The sequence below is a fragment of the Salmo salar genome, chromosome ssa02, assembly GCF_905237065.1.
Source record: "Salmo salar chromosome ssa02, Ssal_v3.1, whole genome shotgun sequence".
NCBI lineage: Eukaryota > Metazoa > Chordata > Actinopteri > Salmoniformes > Salmonidae > Salmo > Salmo salar.
In genome coordinates this window covers 4,520,989-4,548,470 of record NC_059443.1, presented here as the reverse complement: position 1 = coordinate 4,548,470, position 27,482 = coordinate 4,520,989, and the positions used below count along the sequence as shown (strand labels likewise).

The window sequence follows — 27,482 nt, the reverse complement described above, 5'->3', positions numbered from 1 at the left end:
TGAAGACTGTAGCCATATCAGGGCTACTGGCTTTCTATACACCATAATAATGAAGACTGTAGCCATATCAGGGCTACTGGCTTTCTATACACCATAATAATGAAGACTGTAGCCATATCAGGGCTACTGGCTTTCTATACACCATAATAATAAAGACTGTAGCCATATCAGGGCTACTGGCTTTCTATACACCATAATAATGAAGACTGCAGCCATATCATTGCTACTGGCTTTCTATACACCATAATAATGAAGACTGCAGCCATATCAGGGCTACTGGCTTTCTATACACCATAATAATGAAGACTGTAGCCATATCAGGGCTACTGGCTTTCTATACACCATAATAATGAAGACTGCAGCCATATCGGGGCTACTGGCTTTCTATACACCATAATAATGAAGACTGTAGCCATATCAGGGCTACTGGCTTTCTATACACCATAATAATGAAGACTGCAGCCATATCAGGGCTACTGGCTTTCTATACACCATAATAATGAAGACTGTAGCCATATCAGGGCTACTGGCTTTCTATACACCATAATAATGAAGACTGTAGCCATATCAGGGCTACTGGCTTTCTATACACCATAATAATGAAGACTGCAGCCATATCAGGGCTACTGGCTTTCTATACACCATAATAATAAAGACTGCAGCCATATCAGGGCTACTGGCTTTCTATACACCATAATAATGAAGACTGTAGCCATATCAGGGCTACTGTCTTTCGCGCCTAACATCTCCTAGCTGTGACAATATTCACTGTATACTACACTTGGCTTCGTTCAACACATCCTAATTTGGCGAGGTCACATTTTATTTCACTGCAAGTGAAACGAAACGGGAGAGCAGCATTCAACTGTGGTTTACAAGGCTACTATACTGTGGCCTCTCAGGTATCATCTGTTGCGTGGGCTTACTATCCTCTCTGTTTCTGTTTGTCTCCAGGAAAGGCAAAGATGTGCCTCCATCCTTCAAGCACTTCTTCAGCAGCGCAGTGGCCCTCAGCTGCATCAACCTTTCAGGGACCAGACTCCCTCCAGAGGCCTTGAAGTGAGCAAACTAATCATGCTCCCTCTGTCTTTCTCTCCTCTGTCTCTGTCTTTCTCTCCTCTGTCTCTGTCTTTCTCTCCTCTGTCTCTGTCTTTCTCTCCTCTGTCTCTGTCTTTCTCTCCTCTGTCTCTGTCTTTCTCTCCTCTGTCTCTGTCTTTCTCTCCTCTGTCTCTGTCTTTCTCTCCTCTGTCTCTGTCTTTCTCTCCTCTGTCTCTGTCTTTCTCTCCTCTGTCTCTGTCTTTCTCTCCTCTGTCTCTGTCTTTCTCTCCTCTGTCTCTGTCTTTCTCTCCTCTGTCTCTGTCTTTCTCTCCTCTGTCTCTGTCTTTCTCTCCTCTGTCTCTGTCTTTCTCTCCTCTGTCTCTGTCTTTCTCTCCTCTGTCTCTGTCTTTCTCTCCTCTGTCTCTGTCTTTCTCTCCTGTGTCTCTGTCTTTCTCTCCTCTGTCTGTCTTTCTTTCTCTCCTCTGTCTGTCTTTCTCTCCTCTGTCTCTGTCTTTCTCTCCTCTGTCTCTGTCTTTCTCTCCTCCCTCTGTCTCAATCTCTCTGCTCTTCTCTTTCCCCTCTCTGTCTCAATCTCTTCTGTCCCTCCTTCTCACTTTCCCTCTCTCTCATCTCCCTCTTTCTCTCATCTCCCTCTTTCTCTCTTTCTCACCTCTGTCTCTCTTCTCTCTCTTACGCTCCCCTCCAATATAATAATTTCCTTCTTTTTTTTTCATAATAGGAATTAGAGCTACACCGAGTGTACAAAACATTAGGAACACCTTCCTAATATTGAGTTTCACCCCCTTTTGCCCTCAGAACAGCCTCAATTCGTCAGGCATGGACTACAAGGTGTCGAAAGTGTTCCACAGGGATGCTGGGCCCATTTTGACTCTTAATGCTTCCCACAGACGTGTCAAGTTGGCTGGATGTCCTTTGGGTGGTGGACCATTCTTGATACACACGGGAAACTGTTGAGCGTGAAAAACCCAGCAACCTTGCAGTTCTTGACGTGTCTGGCACCTACGACCACTTCCTGTTCAAAGGCACTTTAAGCTTTTGTCCTGCCCATTCACCCTCTGAATACATTAACACTGTCAGGTCTGCTCCTGCTCTTCCCCCCCCCAGGCTGCCCTGCATCACACACTCCTATCATCCATTACACACACCTGCCTTCCCTCGTCACGCACATCAGCGATACTGGACTCACCTGGACTCACTCATCACCTGTTATTACCTCCTCTATATTTATCAGTTCCCCAGCTCTGTTCCCCGCTTCTGCTTTGATTGTCTTTTGTTTGTGTTACCTGTTTGCTGACGCTGTTCCTGTCTCGTTCCATGTCCGTTATTTATTAAATGTTACTTCCCGTACCTGCTTCGTCTCTCCAGCATCATCCCATGTGAAAGAATACTGAAGCAAACCACACGAAGCATCAGGGAGGTATGTTGGCATCGGCTCTGGGTCGCCACCGATGGAACCAGGGGTGCCTAGCCAGCTCGACGGGCTTCCACACCTAGCCAGCTCGACGGGCTTCCACACCCTAGCCAGCTCGACGGGCTTCCACACCTAGCCAGCTCGACAGGCTTCCACACCTAGCCAGCTCGACGGGCTTCCACACCCTAGCCAGCTCGACGGGCTTCCACACCTAGCCAGCTCGACGGGCTTCCACACCCTAGCCAGCTCGACGGGCTTCCACACCTAGCCAGCTCGACGGGCTTCCACACCCTAGCCAGCTCGACGGGCTTACACCTAGCCAGCTCGACGGGCTTCCACACCCTAGCCAGCTCGACGGGCTTCCACACCCTAGCCAGATCGTAGGTTTTTGTTCGCCCAGCCGGTCCAGGAGTTTTTTTTTTTTTTGTTTGTTTTTTGTTTTGTTGGTGATGTCAGGGTGGATTCCTCCACCGATGGAACCGGGGGTGCCTAAGCCAGCCCGTCGGGCTTTCACACCCTGGCTGGCTCGAGAGGTTTCCTTGCCTCAGCCGGCTCACCAGGCTCTCACGCTCCTGCCGGTTCCTTGGGCTTCCACGCCCCAACCGGCTTGCCCAGCGCCCATGTCTTAGCCGGTTTGCCCAGGTGGGACGCCGAGTTGCGCCCCGGGGGGGGGTACAGTCACGTCTGCTCCCGCTCTCCCCCCCCTGCATCACGCACTCCTATCATCCATTACGCACACCTGCCTTCCCTCGTCACGCGCATCAGCGATATTGGACTCACCTGGACTCACTCATCACCTGTTATTACCTCCCCTATATTTGTCAGTTCCCCAGCTCTGTTCCCCGCTTCTGCTTTGATTGTCTTTTGTTTGTGTTACCTGTTTGCTGACGCTGTTCCTGTCTCGTTCCATGTCCGTTATTTATTAAATGTTACTTCCCGTACCTGCTTCGTCTCTCCAGCATCATCCCATGTGACAAACTATCCATGTCTCAATTATCTCAAGGCTTAAAATACCTTCTTTGACCAGTCTCATCCCCTTCGTCTACTCTGATTGAAGTGGATTTAACAAGTGACTTTCACCTGGATTCACCTGGTCAGTCTGTCAGGGAAAGAGCAGGTTCCTAATGTTTTGTCCACTCAGTGTGTATATCTCACTCTCTCAGCATCCAATGAACTAGACTGGATTCTTCATCCCGTAAACTAGACTGGATTCTTCATCCCGTAAACTAGACTGGATTCTTCATCCCGTAAACTAGACTGGATGATTCATCCCGTAAACTAGACAGGATGCTTCATCCCGTAAACAAGAATGGATGCTTCATCCCGTAAACTAGACTGGATGCTTCATCCCGTAAACTAGACTGGATGCTTCATCCCGTAAACTAGACTGGATGCTTCATCTCGTAAACTAGACTGGATTCTTCAATGTTAGTCTCTATTATAAACCTAACCAATAGTGAGTCTGCCTGAAATGTATTAAACAATATTGTTGTTTTCCTTGCAGAGCTCTTCTGCTCGGTCTGGCCAGTAACCCCAACATCAAGGAAGTGTCTTTAGACCTCAGCTGCTGTGAGGTAAGAACACAGAGAGGCTAAAGGAAGTGTCTTTATACCTCAGCTGCTGTGAGGTAAGAACACAGAGAGGCTAAAGGAAGTGTCTTTAGACCTCAGCTGCTGTGAGGTAAGAACACAGAGGCTAAAGGAAGTGTCTTTATACCTCAGCTGCTGTGAGGTAAGAATACAGAGAGGCTAAAGGAAGTGTCTTTATACCTCAGCTGCTGTGAGGTAAGAACACAGAGAGGCTAAAGGAAGTGTCTTTATACCTCAGCTGCTGTGAGGTAAGAACACAGAGAGGCTAAAGGAAGTGTTGTGAGGTAAGAACACAGAGAGGCTAAAGGAAGTGTCTTTAGACCTCAGCTGCTGTGAGGTAAGAACACAGAGAGGCTAAAGGAAGTGTCTTTATACCTCAGCTGCTGTGAGGTAAGAACACAGAGAGGCTAAAGGAAGTGTCTTTAGACCTCCACTGCTGTGAGGTAAGAACACAGAGAGGCTAAAGGAAGTGTCTTTATACCTCAGCTGCTGTGAGGTAAGAACACAGAGAGGCTAAAGGAAGTGTCTTTATACCTCAGCTGCTGTGAGGTACGAACACAGAGAGGCTAAAGGAAGTGTCTTTAGACCTCAGCTGCTGTGAGGTAAGAACACAGAGAGGCTAAAGGAAGTGTCTTTAGACCTCAGCTGCTGTGAGGTAAGAACACAGAGAGGCTAAAGGAAGTGTCTTTATACCTCAGCTGCTGTGAGGTAAGAACACAGAGAGGCTAAAGGAAGTGTCTTTATACCTCAGCTGCTGTGAGGTAAGAACACAGAGAGGCTAAAGGAAGTGTCTTTATACCTCAGCTGCTGTGAGGTAAGAACACAGAGAGGCTAAAGGAAGTGTCTTTAGACCTCAGCTGCTGTGAGGTAAGAACACAGAGGCTAAAGGAAGTGTCTTTATACCTCAGCTGCTGTGAGGTAAGAACACAGAGAGGCTAAAGGAAGTGTATTTATACCTCAGCTGCTGTGAGGTAAGAACACAGAGAGGCTAAAGGAAGTGTCTTTATACCTCAGCTGCTGTGAGGTAAGAACACAGAGAGGCTAAAGGAAGTGTCTTTAGACCTCAGCTGCTGTGAGGTAAGAACACAGAGAGGCTAAAGGAAGTGTCTTTATACCTCAGCTGCTGTGAGGTAAGAACACAGAGAGGCTAAAGGAAGTGTCTTTAGACCTCAGCTGCTGTGAGGTAAGAACACAGAGAGGCTAAAGGAAGTGTCTTTATACCTCAGCTGCTGTGAGGTAAGAACACAGAGAGGCTAAAGGAAGTGTCTTTATACCTCAGCTGCTGTGAGGTAAGAACACAGAGAGAGAATTCCCTCCCCCTTTTCACAGATCTGTAAAATTACTGTTTTGTCAAAGAACAAAGATGATTGTTTTTAGGCCCTTTAGCAAGACATGTAAACACGATGTATTTAGCCTTCCAGTTGTGGAAATAGATATGAAAGACAACTTTATTAGTCAGCATGAGATAACGACAGAGGAAAAGTGGTCTCTTCACTATAGTACTACTATAGTACTATACATCAATGGTCTCTTCACTATAGTACTATATGTCCTAATATGTAACATTAAAAACCTTAGCAGATCTGCTAAAGCAACAATCCATCTCTTGTTCTTGGTCCAGATATGTGACATTTAGCTGAACGTTCTTCTTCGTCAGTTTAAGAATTCTATCTTTGGCCTTGATGGTTCTTGGAGTGAACATCCCATAGCACTGCTGTTCTAGCCTCCTCCTCTCCAAGTATACCTGATGAGTCCACTAGAACTCTATATAATGGATCACTTGGCGAAGCGAGAGAGAGAAGAGAGGAACAGGAAGGAGATGGAATAGAAAAGGCTAATTATGTCACGCACTCACACACATGCATGCACAGAAAACACACACACACACACACTCTCTCTCACCCCCATGCCCTAATCTAATAAAGATGTCTTTCCACAGATTCATTGAATACCACTGCAGCAGGATCCACAGTCAGCAAAATCATTTCAAATGTTAAACCGCTGTTGAGCTACTGAATTATCTCTTGCCTTTCAGTCTTTGTGGGTGTAATAATGAACCATTGGTTTGAAGCAGTCTCACTGTGTGCTACAGTACTATATGTGTTCTTGCTGATTCCCAAATTGCACCCTATTACCTATGTAGTGCACTACTTTTGACCGCAACCCAATAGGCCATGGTCAAAAGTAGTTCACTACATAGGTAATAGGGTGCCATTTGGGATAAATACTCTTGTCTAATTGTATGTGGATGATCTAGCCAGAGGATTGTACCCTCTAATAGCTACTGGTCCCTGTATATCTCTGATGTGTGTTGTTCCCTCTAAAAGCTAGCTACTGGTCCCTGTATGTCTCTGATGTGTGTTGTTCCCTCTAATAGCTAGCTACTGGTCCCTGTATGTCTCTGATGTGTGTTGTTCCCTCTAATAGCTAGCTACTGGTCCCTGTATGTCTCTGATATGTGTTGTTGTATCCTCTAATAGCTAGCTACTGGTCCCTGTATGTCTCTGATGTGTGTTGTTGTTCCCTCTAATAGCTAGCTACTGGTCCCTGTATGTCTCTGATGTGTGTTGTTGTACCCTCTAATAGCTAGCTACTGGTCCCTGTATGTCTCTGATGTGTGTTGTTGTTCCCTCTAATAGCTAGCTACTGGTCCCTGTATGTCTCTGATGTGTGTTGTTGTTCCCTCTAATAGCTAGCTACTGGTCCCTGTATGTCTCTGATGTGTGTTGTTGTCCCTCTAATAGCTAGCTACTGGTCCCTGTATGTCTCTGATGTGTGTGTTGTTCCCTCTAATAGCTAGCTACTGGTCCCTGTATGTCTCTGATGTGTGTTGTTGTTCCCTCTAATAGCTAGCTACTGGTCCCTGTATGTCTCTGATGTGTTGTTGTTGTACCCTCTAATAGCTAGCTACTGGTCCCTGTATGTCTCTGATGTGTCCTGTTGTTGTTCCCTCTAATAGCTAGCTACTGGTCCCTGTATGTCTCTGATGTGTGTTGTTGTTCCCTCTAATAGCTAGCTACTGGTCCCTGTATGTCTCTGATGTGTGTTGTTGTACCCTCTAATAGCTAGCTACTGGTCCCTGTATGTCTCTGATGTGTGTTGTTCCCTCTAATAGCTAGCTACTGGTCCCTGTATGTCTCTGATGTGTGTTGTTGTTCCCTCTAATAGCTAGCTACTGGTCCCTGTATGTCTCTGATGTGTGTTGTTCCCTCTAATAGCTAGCTACTGGTCCCTGTATGTCTCTGATGTGTGTTGTTGTTCCCTCTAATAGCTAGCTACTGGTCCCTGTATGTCTCTGATGTGTCCTGTTGTTGTACCCTCTAATAGCTAGCTACTGGTCCCTGTATGTCTCTGATGTGTGTTGTTCTTCCCTCTAATAGCTAGCTACTGGTCCCTGTATATCTCTGATGTGTGTTGTATCCTCTAATAGCTAGCTACTGGTCCCTGTATGTCTCTGATGTGTGTTGTTCCCTCTAATAGCTAGCTACTGGTCCCTGTATGTCTCTGATGTGTGTTGTTGTTCCCTCTAATAGCTAGCTACTGGTCCCTGTATGTCTCTGATGTGTGTTGTTGTATCCTCTAATAGCTAGCTACTGGTCCCTGTATGTCTCTGATGTGTGTTGTTGTTCCCTCTAATAGCTAGCTACTGGTCCCTGTATGTCTCTGATGTGTGTTGTTGTTCCCTCTAATAGCTACTGGTCCCTGTATATCTCTGATGTGTGTTGTATCCTCTAATAGCTAGCTACTGGTCCCTGTATGTCTCTGATGTGTGTTGTTGTACCCTCTAATAGCTAGCTACTGGTCCCTGTATGTCTCTGATGTGTGTTGTTGTATCCTCTAATAGCTAGCTACTGGTCCCTGTATATCTCTGATGTGTGTTGTTCCCTCTAATAGCTAGCTACTGGTCCCTGTATGTCTCTGATGTGTGTTGTTGTACCCTCTAATAGCTAGCTACTGGTCCCTGTATGTCTCTGATGTGTGTTGTTCCCTCTAATAGCTAGCTACTGGTCCCTGTATGTCTCTGATGTGTGTTGTTGTATCCTCTAATAGCTAGCTACTGGTCCCTGTATGTCTCTGATGTGTGTTGTTGTTCCCTCTAATAGCTAGCTACTGGTCCCTGTATGTCTCTGATGTGTGTTGTTCCCTCTAATAGCTAGCTACTGGTCCCTGTATGTCTCTGATGTGTGTTGTTGTATCCTCTAATAGCTAGCTACTGGTCCCTGTATATCTCTGATGTGTGTTGTTGTTCCCTCTAATAGCTACTGGTCCCTGTATGTCTCTGATGTGTGTTGTTCCCTCTAATAGCTAGCTACTGGTCCCTGTATATCTCTGATGTGTGTTGTTGTTCCCTCTAATAGCTAGCTACTGGTCCCTGTATGTCTCTGATGTGTGTTGTTGTTCCCTCTAATAGCTAGCTACTGGTCCCTGTATATCTCTGATGTGTGTTGTTGTATCCTCTAATAGCTAGCTACTGGTCCCTGTATGTCTCTGATGTGTGTTGTTCCCTCTAATAGCTAGCTACTGGTCCCTGTATATCTCTGATGTGTGTTGTTCCCTCTAATAGCTAGCTACTGGTCCCTGTATATCTCTGATGTGTGTTGTTGTATCCTCTAATAGCTAGCTACTGGTCCCTGTATGTCTCTGATGTGTGTTGTTCCCTCTAATAGCTAGCTACTGGTCCCTGTATATCTCTGATGTGTGTTGTTGTTCCCTCTAATAGCTACTGGTCCCTGTATGTCTCTGATGTGTGTTGTTGTTCCCTCTAATAGCTAGCTACTGGTCCCTGTATGTCTCTGATGTGTGTTGTACCCTCTAATAGCTAGCTACTGGTCCCTGTATATCTCTGATGTGTGTTGTTGTTCCCTCTAATAGCTACTGGTCCCTGTATGTCTCTGATGTGTGTTGTTGTACCCTCTAATAGCTAGCTACTGGTCCCTGTATATCTCTGATGTGTGTTGTTGTTCCCTCTAATAGCTACTGGTCCCTGTATGTCTCTGATGTGTGTTGTTGTTCCCTCTAATAGCTAGCTACTGGTCCCTGTATATCTCTGATGTGTGTTGTTGTATCCTCTAATAGCTAGCTACTGGTCCCTGTATGTCTCTGATGTGTGTTGTTGTTCCCTCTAATAGCTAGCTACTGGTCCCTGTATATCTCTGATGTGTGTTGTATCCTCTAATAGCTAGCTACTGGTCCCTGTATATCTCTGATGTGTGTTGTTCCCTCTAATAGCTAGCTACTGGTCCCTGTATGTCTCTGATGTGTGTTGTTGTTCCCTCTAATAGCTAGCTACTGGTCCCTGTATGTCTCTGATGTGTGTTGTTCCCTCTAATAGCTAGCTACTGGTCCCTGTATATCTCTGATGTGTGTTGTTGTTCCCTCTAATAGCTAGCTACTGGTCCCTGTATGTCTCTGATGTGTGTTGTTGTACCCTCTAATAGCTAGCTACTGGTCCCTGTATATCTCTGATGTGTGTTGTTCCCTCTAATAGCTAGCTACTGGTCCCTGTATGTCTCTGATGTGTGTTGTTGTTCCCTCTAATAGCTAGCTACTGGTCCCTGTATGTCTCTGATGTGTGTTGTTGTATCCTCTAATAGCTAGCTACTGGTCCCTGTATGTCTCTGATGTGTGTTGTTGTACCCTCTAATAGCTAGCTACTGGTCCCTGTATATCTCTGATGTGTGTTGTATCCTCTAATAGCTAGCTACTGGTCCCTGTATGTCTCTGATGTGTGTTGTTGTTCCCTCTAATAGCTAGCTACTGGTCCCTGTATGTCTCTGATGTGTGTTGTTGTACCCTCTAATAGCTAGCTACTGGTCCCTGTATGTCTCTGATGTGTGTTGTTCCCTCTAATAGCTAGCTACTGGTCCCTGTATGTCTCTGATGTGTGTTGTTGTTCCCTCTAATAGCTAGCTACTGGTCCCTGTATGTCTCTGATGTGTGTTGTTGTATCCTCTAATAGCTAGCTACTGGTCCCTGTATGTCTCTGATGTGTGTTGTTGTTCCCTCTAATAGCTAGCTACTGGTCCCTGTATGTCTCTGATGTGTGTTGTTGTATCCTCTAATAGCTAGCTACTGGTCCCTGTATGTCTCTGATGTGTGTTGTTCCCTCTAATAGCTAGCTACTGGTCCCTGTATGTCTCTGATGTGTGTGTTGTTCTCTCTAATAGCTAGCTACTGGTCCCTGTATGTCTCTGATGTGTGTTGTATCCTCTAATAGCTAGCTACTGGTCCCTGTATGTCTCTGATGTGTGTTGTTCCCTCTAATAGCTACTGGTCCCTGTATATCTCTGATGTGTGTTGTTGTATCCTCTAATAGCTAGCTACTGGTCCCTGTATATCTCTGATGTGTGTTGTTGTTCCCTCTAATAGCTAGCTACTGGTCCCTGTATGTCTCTGATGTGTGTTGTTGTTCCCTCTAATAGCTAGCTACTGGTCCCTGTATATCTCTGATGTGTGTTGTTGTTCCCTCTAATAGCTAGCTACTGGTCCCTGTATGTCTCTGATGTGTGTTGTTGTATCCTCTAATAGCTAGCTACTGGTCCCTGTATGTCTCTGATGTGTGTTGTATCCTCTAATAGCTAGCTACTGGTCCCTGTATATCTCTGATGTGTGTTGTTCCCTCTAATAGCTAGCTACTGGTCCCTGTATGTCTCTGATGTGTGTTGTTCCCTCTAATAGCTAGCTACTGGTCCCTGTATATCTCTGATGTGTGTTGTTCCCTCTAATAGCTAGCTACTGGTCCCTGTATGTCTCTGATGTGTGTTGTATCCTCTAATAGCTAGCTACTGGTCCCTGTATATCTCTGATGTGTGTTGTTCCCTCTAATAGCTAGCTACTGGTCCCTGTATGTCTCTGATGTGTGTTGTTGTTCCCTCTAATAGCTAGCTACTGGTCCCTGTATATCTCTGATGTGTGTTGTTGTATCCTCTAATAGCTAGCTACTGGTCCCTGTATGTCTCTGATGTGTGTTGTTGTTCCCTCTAATAGCTAGCTACTGGTCCCTGTATGTCTCTGATGTGTGTTGTTCTTCCCTCTAATAGCTAGCTACTGGTCCCTGTATATCTCTGATGTGTGTTGTACCCTCTAATAGCTAGCTACTGGTCCCTGTATGTCTCTGATGTGTGTTGTTCCCTCTAATAGCTAGCTACTGGTCCCTGTATGTCTCTGATGTGTGTTGTTGTTCCCTCTAATAGCTAGCTACTGGTCCCTGTATGTCTCTGATGTGTTTTGTTGTATCCTCTAATAGCTAGCTACTGGTCCCTGTATGTCTCTGATGTGTGTTGTATCCTCTAATAGCTAGCTACTGGTCCCTGTATATCTCTGATGTGTGTTGTTCCCTCTAATAGCTAGCTACTGGTCCCTGTATATCTCTGATGTGTGTTGTTGTATCCTCTAATAGCTAGCTACTGGTCCCTGTATGTCTCTGATGTGTGTTGTTGTATCCTCTAATAGCTAGCTACTGGTCCCTGTATGTCTCTGATGTGTGTTGTTGTTCCCTCTAATAGCTAGCTACTGGTCCCTGTATATCTCTGATGTGTGTTGTTGTATCCTCTAATAGCTAGCTACTGGTCCCTGTATGTCTCTGATGTGTGTTGTTGTATCCTCTAATAGCTAGCTACTGGTCCCTGTATATCTCTGATGTGTGTTGTTGTTCCCTCTAATAGCTAGCTACTGGTCCCTGTATGTCTCTGATGTGTGTTGTTGTATCCTCTAATAGCTAGCTACTGGTCCCTGTATGTCTCTGATGTGTGTTGTTGTATCCTCTAATAGCTAGCTACTGGTCCCTGTATGTCTCTGATGTGTGTTGTTGTTCCCTCTAATAGCTAGCTACTGGTCCCTGTATATCTCTGATGTGTGTTGTTGTTCCCTCTAATAGCTAGCTACTGGTCCCTGTATGTCTCTGATGTGTGTTGTTGTACCCTCTAATAGCTAGCTACTGGTCCCTGTATGTCTCTGATGTGTGTTGTTCCCTCTAATAGCTAGCTACTGGTCCCTGTATGTCTCTGATGTGTGTTGTTGTTCCCTCTAATAGCTAGCTACTGGTCCCTGTATATCTCTGATGTGTGTTGTTGTTCCCTCTAATAGCTAGCTACTGGTCCCTGTATGTCTCTGATGTGTGTTGTTGTTCTCTCTAATAGCTAGCTACTGGTCCCTGTATGTCTCTGATGTATGTTGTTGTTCCCTCTAATAGCTAGCTACTGGTCCCTGTATGTCTCTGATGTGTGTTGTTCCCTCTAATAGCTAGCTACTGGTCCCTGTATATCTCTGATGTGTGTTGTTGTTCCCTCTAATAGCTAGCTACTGGTCCCTGTATATCTCTGATGTGTGTTGTTCCCTCTAATAGCTAGCTACTGGTCCCTGTATGTCTCTGATATGTGTTGTTGTTCCCTCTAATAGCTAGCTACTGGTCCCTGTATGTCTCTGATGTGTGTTGTTGTTCCCTCTAATAGCTAGCTACTGGTCCCTGTATATCTCTGATGTGTGTTGTTCCCTCTAATAGCTAGCTACTGGTCCCTGTATGTCTCTGATATGTGTTGTTGTTCCCTCTAATAGCTAGCTACTGGTCCCTGTATGTCTCTGATGTGTGTTGTTGTTCCCTCTAATAGCTAGCTACTGGTCCCTGTATATCTCTGATGTGTGTTGTTCCCTCTAATAGCTAGCTACTGGTCCCTGTATGTCTCTGATGTGTGTTGTTGTTCCCTCTAATAGCTAGCTACTGGTCCCTGTATGTCTCTGATGTGTGTTGTTCTCTCTCCCTAATGCTGCTCTAAGCTTGGTCACTGTGTAAGTATTACCCTGACTAATTACTGATAACTACTGTTAACTCCTGGCTCTAATTCCAGGCTAACTCCTGGCTATAATTCCAGCTAACTCCTGGCTGTAATTCCAGGCTAACCCCTGGCTATAATTCCAGCTAACTCCTGGCTGTAATTCCAGGCTAACTCTTGGCTATAATTCCAGCTAACTCCTGGCTGTAATTCCAGGCTAACTCTTGGCTGTAATTCTAAGCTTCTCCTTACTGCTTTCTCTGGTGTTGTCATTCAGTTACACCCATCATCATTCCATCATCATTCCATCATTATTCCATCATTATTCCCTTCATAAACTGTTTCTCAATTATAAACAGACATGGCATGTTTTTAACATCTCATTGTATTGCTTCACCCTCCCTGCTTTTTCTAACATGTCTGTTGGTGGTGTTGTACCATAGACGGTGTGGTATCTTCCTCCATTTTAGTTCTCCCTCTTTATCTACACATCTATTGTTATCCCAGCCCTAGGGAAGCTGCTGTTCTGTATCTACATCTATTGTTATCCCAGCCCTAGGGAAGCTGCTGTTCTCTATCTACATCTATTGTTATCCCAGCCCTAGGGAAGCTGCTGTTCTCTATCTACATCTATTGTTATCCCAGCCCTAGGGAAGCTGCTGTTCTCTATCTACATCTATTGTTATCCCAGCCCTAGGGAAGCTGCTGTTCTCTATCTACATCTATTGTTATCCCAGCCCTAGGGAAGCTGCTGTTCTCTATCTACATCTATTGTTATCCCAGCCCTAGGGAAGCTGCTGTTCTCTATCTACATCTATTGTTATCCCAGCCCTAGGGAAGCTGCTGTTCTCTATCTACATCTATTGTTATCCCAGCCCTAGGGAAGCTGCTGTTCTCTATCTACATCTATTGTTATCCCAGCCCTAGGGAAGCTGCTGTTCTCTATCTACATCTATTGTTATCCCAGCCCTAGGGAAGCTGCTGTTCTGTATCTACATCTATTGTTATCCCAGCCCTAGGGAAGCTGCTGTTCTCTATCTACACATCTATTGTTATCCCAGCCCTAGGGAAGCTGCTGTTCTGTATCTACATCTATTGTTATCCCAGCCCTAGGGAAGCTGCTGTTCTCTATCTACATCTATTGTTATCCCAGCCCTAGGGAAGCTGCTGTTCTCTATCTACATCTATTGTTATCCCAGCCCTAGGGAAGCTGCTGTTCTGTATCTACATCTATTGTTATCCCAGCCCTAGGGAAGCTGCTGTTCTCTATCTACACATCTATTGTTATCCCAGCCCTAGGGAAGCTGCTGTTCTCTAGCTACATCTATTGTTATCCCAGCCCTAGGGAAGCTGCTGTTCTCTATCTACATCTATTGTTATCCCAGCCCTAGGGAAGCTGCTGTTCTCTATCTACATCTATTGTTATCCCAGCCCTAGGGAAGCTGCTGTTCTCTATCTACATCTATTGTTATCCCAGCCCTAGGGAAGCTGCTGTTCTCTATCTACATCTATTGTTGTCCCAGCCCTAGGGAAGCTGCTGTTCTCTATCTACATCTATTGTTATCCCAGCCCTAGGGAAGCTGCTGTTCTCTATCTACACATCTATTGTTATCCCAGCCCTAGGGAAGCTGCTGTTCTGTATCTACATCTATTGTTATCCCAGCCCTAGGGAAGCTGCTGTTCTCTATCTACATCTATTGTTATCCCAGCCCTAGGGAAGCTGCTGTTCTCTATCTACATCTATTGTTATCCCAGCCCTAGGGAAGCTGCTGTTCTCTATCTACATCTATTGTTATCCCAGCCCTAGGGAAGCTGCTGTTCTCTATCTACATCTATTGTTATCCCAGCCCTAGGGAAGCTGCTGTTCTGTATCTACATCTATTGTTATCCCAGCCCTAGGGAAGCTGCTGTTCTCTATCTACACATCTATTGTTATCCCAGCCCTAGGGAAGCTGCTGTTCTGTATCTACATCTATTGTTATCCCAGCCCTAGGGAAGCTGCTGTTCTCTATCTACATCTATTGTTATCCCAGCCCTAGGGAAGCTGCTGTTCTCTATCTACATCTATTGTTATCCCAGCCCTAGGGAAGCTGCTGTTCTGTATCTACATCTATTGTTATCCCAGCCCTAGGGAAGCTGCTGTTCTCTATCTACACATCTATTGTTATCCCAGCCCTAGGGAAGCTGCTGTTCTCTAGCTACATCTATTGTTATCCCAGCCCTAGGGAAGCTGCTGTTCTCTATCTACATCTATTGTTATCCCAGCCCTAGGGAAGCTGCTGTTCTCTATCTACATCTATTGTTATCCCAGCCCTAGGGAAGCTGCTGTTCTGTATCTACATCTATTGTTATCCCAGCCCTAGGGAAGCTGCTGTTCTCTATCTACATCTATTGTTATCCCAGCCCTAGGGAAGCTGCTGTTCTCTATCTACATCTATTGTTATCCCAGCCCTAGGGAAGCTGCTGTTCTCTATATACATCTATTGTTATCCCAGCCCTAGGGGAAGCTGCTGTTCTGTTTCTCATATCTCATCTTGTCTCTCTGTTGACAGCTCAGGTCCGGGGGGTCACAGATCCTGGAGGGATGCATCGCTGAGCTCCCCAACATCTCCAGTCTGGACATCTCTGACAACGGTAAGACTCTATCTAGCTTCTCTATATCTATAATGTTAAGACAGCATCTCCAGTCTGGACATCTCTGACAACGGTAAGACTCTATCTAGCTTCTCTAGATCTATAATGTTAAGACAGCATCTCCAGTCTGGACATCTCTGACAACGGTAAGACTATATCTAGCTTCTCTATATCTATAATGTTAAGACAGCATCTCCAGTCTGGACATCTCTGACAACGGTAAGACTCTATCTAGCTTCTCTATATCTATAATGTTAAGACAGCATCTCCAGGCTGGGTGTAGTCTTTTTCTCCAGCCCAACAAACCCAGTAGTGCAGCTGACTCGACTAATATAATGATTCATTTAAAGTCTGTGATTAGCTGATTGGTTGAATCAGATGTGTTACTGCTTTGGCTCCCAGAATGCCCTTTAGATGATTGGTTTGTGTTTCCTCCAGGTCTGGACTCTGACCTGTCCACTCTGCTGGTGTGGCTGGCCAAGAACCGATCCATCCGACACCTCTCACTGGGGAAGAACTTCAACAACATCAAGTCCAAGTACGACTGGGGGGGGGCTAGGCCAGCACTGGGGGGGGGGGCTAGGCCAGCACTGGGGGGGGGGGGCTAGGCCAGCACTGGGGGGAGGCTAGGCCAGCACTGGGGGGGGGGGCTAGGCCAGCACTGGGGAGGGCTGGGTCAGGACCAATATCCTTACTGTCTGGCTGGAGTTGGAAGCATTCACACAACACATCCCATACATACACTTAACATACACACAACACATCCCATACACTTAACATACACACAACACATCCCATACACTTAACATACACACAACACATCCCATACACTTAACATACACACAACACATCCCATACACTTAACATACACACAACACATCCCATACACTTAACATACACACAACACATCCCATACACTTAACATACACACAACACATCCCATACACTTAACATACACACAACACATCCCATACACTTAACATACGCACAACACATCCCATACACTTAACATACGCACAACACATCCCATACACTTAACAAACGCACAACACATCCCATACACTTAACATACGCACAACACATCCCATACACTTAACAAATACACTTAACATACACACAACACATCCCATACACTTAACATACACACAACACATCCCATACACTTAACATACACACAACACATTCCATACACTTAACATACACACATCACATCCCATACACTTAACATACGCACAACACATCCCATACACTTAACATACGCACAACACATCCCATACACTTAACATACACACAACACATCCCATACACTTAACATACGCACAACACATCCCATACACTTAACAGACACACAACACATCCCATACACTAAACAGACACACAACACATCCCATACACTTAACATACGCACAACACATCCCATACACTTAACATACGCACAACACATCCCATACACTTAACATACGCACAACACATCCCATACACTTAACAGACACACAACACATCCCATACACTTAACAGACACACAACACATCCCATACACTTAACAGACACACAACACATCCCATACACTTAACAGACACACAACACATCCCATACACTTAACAGACACACAACACATCCCATACACTTAACAGACACACAACACATCCCATACACTTAACAGACACACAACACATCCCATACACTTAACAGACACACAACACATCCCATACACTTAACAGACACACAACACATCCCATACACTTAACAGACACACAACACATCCCATACACTTAACATACACACAACACATCCCATACACTTAACAAACACACAACACATCCCATACACTTAACAAACACACAACACATCCCATACACTTAACAAACACACAACACATCCCATACACTTAACAAACACACAACACATCCCATACACACAACACATCCCATACACTTAACATACACACAACACATCCCATACACTTAACAAACACACATCCCATACACTTAACATACACACAACACATCCCATACACTTAACAAACACACATCCCATACACTTAACAAACACACATCCCATACACTTAACAAACACACAACACATCCCATACACTTAACAAACACACAACACATCCCATACACTTAACATACACACAACACATCCCATACACTTAACAAACACACAACACATCCCATACACTTAACATACACACAACACATCCCTTAACAGACACACAACACATCCCATACACGTAACAGACACACAACACATCCCATACACTTAACATACACACAACACATCCCATACACTTAACATACACACAACACATCCCATACACTTAACAAACACACAACACATCCCATACACTTAACAAACACACAACACATCCCATACACTTAACATACACACAACACATCCCATACACTTAACATACACACAACACATCCCATACACTTAACAGACACACAACACATCCCATACACTTAACAGACACACAACACATCCCATACACTTAACAGACACACAACACATCCCATACACTTAACATACACACAACACATCCCATACACTTAACAAACACACAACACATCCCAAACACACAACACATCCCATTCACTTAACATACACACAACACATCCCAAACACTTAACATACACACAACACATCCCATACACTTAACATACACACAACACATCCAATACACTTAACATACGCACAACACATCCCATACACTTAACAAACGCACAACACATCCCATACACTTAACATACACACAACACATCCCATACACTTAACATACACACAACACATCCCATACACTTAACATACGCACAACACATCCCATACACTTAACATACGCACAACACATCCCATACACTTAACATACGCACAACACATCCCATACACTTAACAAACGCACAACACATCCCATACACTTAACATACGCACAACACATCCCATACACTTAACAAATACACTTAACATACACACAACACATCCCATACACTTAACATACACACAACACATCCCATACACTTAACATACACACAACACATCCCATACACTTAACATACACACAACACATCCCATACACTTAACATACGCACAACACATCCCATACACTTAACATACGCACAACACATCCCATACACTTAACATACACACAACACATCCCATACACTTAACATACGCACAACACATCCCATACACTTAACAGACGCACAACACATCCCATACACTAAACAGACACACAACACATCCCATACACTTAACATACGCACAACACATCCCATACACTTAACATACGCACAACACATCCCATACACTTAACATACGCACAACACATCCCATACACTTAACAGACGCACAACACATCCCATACACTTAACAGACGCACAACACATCCCATACACTTAACAGACACACAACACATCCCATACACTTAACAGACACACAACACATCCCATACACTTAACAGACACACAACACATCCCATACACTTAACAGACACACAACACATCCCATACACTTAACAGACACACAACACATCCCATACACTTAACAGACACACAACACATCCCATACACTTAACAGACACACAACACATCCCATACACTTAACATACACACAACACATCCCATACACTTAACAAACACACAACACATCCCATACACTTAACAAACACACAACACATCCCATACACTTAACAAACACACAACACATCCCATACACTTAACAAACACACAACACATCCCATACAAACAAACACACAACACATCCCATACACTTAACAAACACACAACACATCCCATACACTTAACAAACACAAACACATCCCATACACTTAACAAACACACAACACATCCCATACACTTAACAAACACACAACACATCCCATACACTTAACAAACACACAACACATCCCATACACTTAACATACACACAACACATCCCATACACTTAACAAACCACACACATCCCATACACTTAACAAACAACACATCCCATACACTTAACAAACAAACACATCCCATACACTTAACAAACACACAACACATCCCATACACTTAACATACACACAACACATCCCATACACTTAACAAACACACAACACATCCCATACACTTAACATACACACAACACATCCCATAACAGACACACAACACATCCCATACACGTAACAGACACACAACACATCCCATACACTTAACATACACACAACACATCCCATACACTTAACATACACACAACACATCCCATACACTTAACAAACACACAACACATCCCATACACTTAACAAACACACAACACATCCCATACACTTAACATACACACAACACATCCCATACACTTAACATACACACAACACATCCCATACACTTAACATACACACAACACATCCCATACTAACATACACACAACACATCCCATACACTTAACAGACACACAACACATCCCATACACTTAACAGACACACAACACATCCCATACACTTAACAGACACACAACACATCCCATACACTTAACAAACACACAACACATCCCATACAACAACACACAACACATCCCATACACTTAACATACACACAACACATCCCAAACACTTAACAAACACACAACACATCCCATACACTTAACATACGCACAACACATCCAATACACTTAACATACGCACAACACATCCCATACACTTAACAAACGCACAACACATCCCATACACTTAACATACACACAACACATCCCATACACTTAACATACACACAACACATCCCATACACTTAACAGACACACAACACATCCCATACACTTAACAGACACACAACACATCCCATACACTTAACAGACACACAACACATCCCATACACTTAACAGACACACAACACATCCCATACACTTAACATACACACAACACATCCCATACACTTAACATACACACAACACATCCCATACACACAACACATCCCATACACTTAACATACACACAACACATCCCATACACACAACACATCCCATACACACAACACATCCCATTCACTTAACATACACACAACACATCCCATACACTTAACAAACACACATCCCATACACTTAACAAACACACATCCCATATACTTAACAAACACACATCCCATACACTTAACAAACACACATCCCATATACTTAACAAACACACATCCCATACACTTAACAAACACACATCCCATACACTTAACATACACACAACACACCCCATACACTTAACATACACACAACACACCCCATACACTTAACATACACACAACACACCCCATACACTTAACATACACACAACACATCCCATACACTTAACATACACACAACACATCCCATACACTTAACATACACACAACACATCCCATAAACTTAACATACACACAACACATCCCTTAACATACACACAACACATCCCATACACTTAACATACACACAACACATCCCATACACTTAACATACACACAACACATCCCATACACTTAACAAACACACAGCACATCCCTTAACATACACACAACACATCCCATACACTTAACATACACACAACACATCCCTTAACATACACACAACACATCCCATACACTTAACATACACACAACACATCCCTTAACATACACACAACACATCCCATACACTTAACATACACACAACACATCCCATACACTTAACATACGCACAACACATCCCATACACTTAACATACGCACAACACATCCCATACACTTAACAGACACACAACACATCCCATACACTTAACAGACACACAACACATCCCATACACTTAACAGACACACAACACATCCCATACACTTAACAGACACACAACACATCCCATACACTTAACAGACACACAACACATCCCATACACTTAACAGACACACAACACATCCCATACACTTAACAGACACACAACACATCCCATACACTTAACAGACACACAACACATCCCATACACTTAACAGACACACAACACATCCCATACACTTAACAGACACACAACACATCCCATACACTTAACAAACACACAACACATCCCATACACTTAACAAACACACAACACATCCCATACACTTAACAAACACACAACACATCCCATACACACAACACATCCCATACACTTAACAAACACACATCCCATACACTTAACATACACACAACACATCCCATACACTTAACAAACACACATCCCATACACTTAACAAACACACATCCCATACACTTAACAAACAAACACACAACACATCCCATACACTTAACATACACAGAACACATCCCATACACTTAACATACACACAACACATCCCATACACTTAACAAACACACAACACATCCCATACACTTAACATACACACAACACATCCCTTAACAGACACACAACACATCCCATACACGTAACAGACACACAACACATCCCATACACTTAACATACACACAACACATCCCATACACTTAACAAACACACAACACATCCCATACACTTAACAAACACACAACACATCCCATACACTTAACATACACACAACACATCCCATACACTTAACATACACACAACACATCCCATACACTTAACAGACACACAACACATCCCATACACTTAACAGACACACAACACATCCCATACACTTAACATACACACAACACATCCCATACACTTAACATACACACAACACATCCCATACACTTAACATACACACAACACATCCCATACACTTAACAAACACACAACACATCCCAAACACACAACACATCCCATTCACTTAACATACACACAACACATCCCAAACACTTAACATACACACAACACATCCCATACACTTAACATACACACAACACATCCAATACACTTAACATACGCACAACACATCCCATACACTTAACAAACGCACAACACATCCCATACACTTAACATACACACAACACATCCCATACACTTAACATACACACAACACATCCCATACACTTAACATACACACAACACATCCCATACACTTAACATACACACAACACATCCCATACACACAACACATCCCATTCACTTAACATACACACAACACATCCCATACACTTAACAAACACACATCCCATACACTTAACAAACACACATCCCATATACTTAACAAACACACATCCCATACACTTAACAAACACACAACACATCCCATTCACTTAACATACACACAACACATCCCAAACACTTAACATACACACAACACATCCCATACACTTAACATACACACAACACATCCAATACACTTAACATACGCACAACACATCCCATACACTTAACAAACGCACAACACATCCCATACACTTAACATACACACAACACATCCCATACACTTAACATACACACAACACATCCCATACACTTAACAGACACACAACACATCCCATACACTTAACAGACACACAACACATCCCATACACTTAACAGACACACAACACATCCCATACACTTAACAGACACACAACACATCCCATACACTTAACATACACACAACACATCCCATACACTTAACATACACACAACACATCCCATACACTTAACATACACACAACACATCCCATACACTTAACATACACACAACACATCCCATACACTTAACATACACACAACACATCCCATACACTTAACATACACACAACACATCCCATACACACAACACATCCCATTCACTTAACATACACACAACACATCCCATACACTTAACAAACACACATCCCATACACTTAACAAACACACATCCCATACACTTAACATACACACAACACACCCCATACACTTAACATACACACAACACACCCCATACACTTAACATACACACAACACATCCCATACACTTAACATACACACAACACATCCCATAAACTTAACATACACACAACACATCCCTTAACATACACACAACACATCCCATACACTTAACATACACACAACACATCCCATACACTTAACATACACACAACACATCCCTTAACGTACACACAACACATCCCATACACTTAACAAACACACAACACATCCCTTAACATACACACAACACATCCCATACACTTAACATACACACAACACATCCCATACACTTAACATACACACAACACATCCCTTAACATACACACAACACATCCCATACACTTAACATACACACAACACATCCCATACACTTAACATACACACAACACATCCCATACACTTAACATACACACAACACATCCCATACACTTAACAAACACACAACACATCCCATACACTTAACATACACACAACACATCCCATACACTTAACATACACACAACACATCCCATACACTTAACAGACACACAACACATCCCATACACTTAACAGACACACAAGACATCCCATACACTTAACATACACACAACACATCCCATACACTTAACATACACACAACACATCCCATACACTTAACATACACACAACACATCCCATACACTTAACAAACACACAACACATCCCAAACACACAACACATCCCATTCACTTAACATACACACAACACATCCCAAACACTTAACATACACACAACACATCCCATACACTTAACATACACACAACACATCCAATACACTTAACATACGCACAACACATCCCATACACTTAACAAACGCACAACACATCCCATACACTTAACATACACACAACACATCCCATACACTTAACATACACACAACACATCCCATACACTTAACAGACACACAACACATCCCATACACTTAACAGACACACAACACATCCCATACACTTAACAGACACACAACACATCCCATACACTTAACAGACACACAACACATCCCATACACTTAACAGACACACAACACATCCCATACACTTAACATACACACAACACATCCCATACACTTAACATACACACAACACATCCCATACACTTAACATACACACAACACATCCCATACACTTAACATACACACAACACATCCCATACACTTAACATACACACAACACATCCCATACACACAACACATCCCATTCACTTAACATACACACAACACATCCCATACACTTAACAAACACACATCCCATATACTTAACAAACACACATCCCATACACTTAACAAACACACATCCCATACACTTAACAAACACACATCCCATACACTTAACATACACACAACACACCCCATACACTTAACATACACACAACACATCCCATACACTTAACATACACACAACACATCCCATAAACTTAACATACACACAACACATCCCTTAACATACACACAACACATCCCATACACTTAACATACACACAACACATCCCATACACTTAACATACACACAACACATCCCTTAACGTACACACAACACATCCCATACACTTAACAAACACACAACACATCCCTTAACATACACACAACACATCCCATACACTTAACATACACACAACACATCCCTTAACATACACACAACACATCCCATACACTTAACATACACACAACACATCCCTTAACATACACACAACACATCCCATACACTTAACATACACACAACACATCCCATACACTTAACATACACACAACACATCCCTTAACATACACACAACACATCCCATACACTTAACATACACACAACACATCCCATACACTTAACATACACACAACACATCCCATACACTTAACATACACACAACACATCCCATACACTTAACATACACACAACACATCCCATACACTTAACATACACACAACACATCCCTTAACATACACACAACACATCCCATACTCTTAACATACACACAACACATCCCTTAACGTACACACATACGGTTACACACCATTGTAACTCCATATTGTCATTGTTTTAGTCTATAGAAACCTCATTACCGGTTCTCTTTGTTTCTCAGAAATCTGGCCCCTGTGTTGGACAACCTGGTTCATATGATTCAGGAAGAGGAATCGGTGAGTTTTCCATCAGTATGAGTTGAATGTCATTATCAGAGAAACCCTTTGTCTTTCCTCGTCAACCAAGGTGGTTTTGTAACACTTCATTCACCTGCAAGGTTTCACAGCAGAAAGTATTACTGTCTGAAACGGATGTGTTGCTGCTGCTGTCTTGGTCCAGGTCTCTCTTGAAAAATACTGTTTTATCTCAACGAGACCAACATGGTTAAAGGTCCAATGCAACTGTTTTTTGTATCTACATTTCAAATCATTTCTGTGTAAAAAAAATTGTACCTTATTTTGCTTGTTTTCAATTAAAATAGTCAAAAAGAAACAAAAATAGCTTCTTAGCAAAGAGCAATTTCTCAAGCAAGAATTTAGCTGAACTGTCTGGGAGTGGTCTGAGTGGGGAGGGGTAAACTGAAATCTATCTGTTATTGGCAGAGAGGTTTGGAACGCTCTTTCTTATTGGTCTATTAACTGGTGATGTCACCAGGCAGGCCAAAACTGTTCAAACAGCTCTTACACTAAAAAGGGCATAATCATATTTTTCACAATTTCGCAGTGTTATTCCAACATCATAGTGTGGAAATATATATAAAATATAGGAAAATCACATTTTTAACTGCACTGGGCCTTTAGTTAAAGGTTTAATAAATACATTACAGCATGTTTCATCATTCTCTGGATCATTTATGTACATATTACAGTAAATCCCAGTATTATCCCTGTCATCCCTCCTTCAGCCTGGGCTGCGCTGCCTGCAGGGGATGGTGTTATTCTGGATCTCTGCTGAGTCACTGTGTCTGGGGTGGAGGGAGAGGGGGTTGGTAGTGGTGGAGGTGGTGGGGTAGAGTCACTGTGTCTGGGGTGGAGGGAGAGGGGGCTGGTAGTGGTGGAGGTGGTGGGGTAGAGTCACTGTGTCTGGGGTGGAGGGAGAGGGGTTGGTAGTGGTGGAGGTGGTGGGGTAGAGTCACTGTGTCTGGGGTGGAGGGAGAGGGGGTTGGTAGGTGGTGGAGGTGGGGGGGTAGAGTCACTGTGTCTGGGGTGGAGGGAGAGGGGGCTGGTAGTGGTGGAGGTGGTGGGGTAGAGTCACTGTGTCTGGGGTGGAGGGAGAGGGGGTTGGTAGTGGTGGAGGTGGTGGGGTAGAGTCACTGTGTCTGGGGTGGAGGGAGAGGGGTTGGTATGTGGTGGAGGTGGTGGGGTAGAGTCACTGTGTCTGGGGTGGAGGGAGAGGGGGTTGGTAGTGGTGGTGGAGGTGGTGGGGTAGAGTCACTGTGTCTGGGGTGGAGGGAGAGGGGGTTGGTAGTGGTGGAGGTGGTGGGGTAGAGTCACTGTGTCTGGGGTGGAGGGAGAGGGGGTTGGTAGTGGTGGAGGTGGTGGGGTAGAGTCACTGTGTCTGGGGTGGAGGGAGAGGGGGTTGGTAGTGGTGGAGGTGGTGGGGTAGAGTCACTGTGTCTGGGGTGGAGGGAGAGGGGGTTGGTAGTGGTGGAGGTGGTGGGGTAGAGTCACTGTGTCTGGGGTGGAGGGAGAGGGGGTTGGTAGTGGTGGAGGTGGTGGGGTAGAGTCACTGTGTCTGGGGTGGAGGGAGAGGGGGTTGGTAGTGGTGGAGGTGGTGGGGTAGAGTCACTGTGTCTGGGGTGGAGGGAGAGGGGGTTGGTAGTGGTGGAGGTGGTGGGGTAGAGTCACTGTGTCTGGGGTGGAGGGAGAGGGGGTTGGTAGTGGTGGAGGTGGTGGGGTAGAGTCACTGTGTCTGGGGTGGAGGGAGAGGGGGTTGGTAGTGGTGGAGGTGGTGGGGTAGAGTCACTGTGTCTGGGGTGGAGGGAGAGGGGGTTGGTAGTGGTGGAGGTGGTGGGGTAGAGTCACTGTGTCTGGGGTGGAGGGAGAGGGGTTGGTAGTGGTGGAGGTGGTGGGGTAGAGTCACTGTGTCTGGGGTGGAGGGAGAGGGGGTTGGTGGTGGTGAAGGTGGTGGGGTAGAATCACTGTGTCTGGGGTGGTGGTGGGGTAGAATCACTGTGTCTGGGGTGGAGGGATGTAACCTCTGAATGCTGTGTAGGGCAGAGTGAGGGATATAACCTCTCTGAATGCTGTGGAGGGCAGAGTGAGGG

At 44.0% G+C, this 27,482-nt stretch overlaps 1 protein-coding gene across 5 annotated transcripts in view; it reads left to right on the top strand.

Annotated features, from left to right (window-relative positions):
- LOC106572945 (F-actin-uncapping protein LRRC16A) overlaps positions 1 to 27,482 on the top strand; it is a 307,628-nt gene that overhangs the window by 184,675 nt on the left and 95,471 nt on the right. For 4 of the 5 annotated variants that reach the window (XM_045696616.1, XM_045696613.1, XM_045696615.1 and 1 more), the window contains exons 16-21: positions 955 to 1,059; positions 3,975 to 4,044; positions 12,832 to 12,843; positions 15,380 to 15,461; positions 15,900 to 15,999; positions 25,338 to 25,392. In XM_045696616.1, coding sequence (XP_045552572.1) covers positions 955 to 1,059; positions 3,975 to 4,044; positions 12,832 to 12,843; positions 15,380 to 15,461; positions 15,900 to 15,999; positions 25,338 to 25,392 — 424 coding nt within the window. The remainder of the gene's footprint in view (positions 1 to 954; positions 1,060 to 3,974; positions 4,045 to 12,831; positions 12,844 to 15,379; positions 15,462 to 15,899; positions 16,000 to 25,337; positions 25,393 to 27,482) is intronic. The other variant, XM_045696617.1, reaches the window with a different exon arrangement.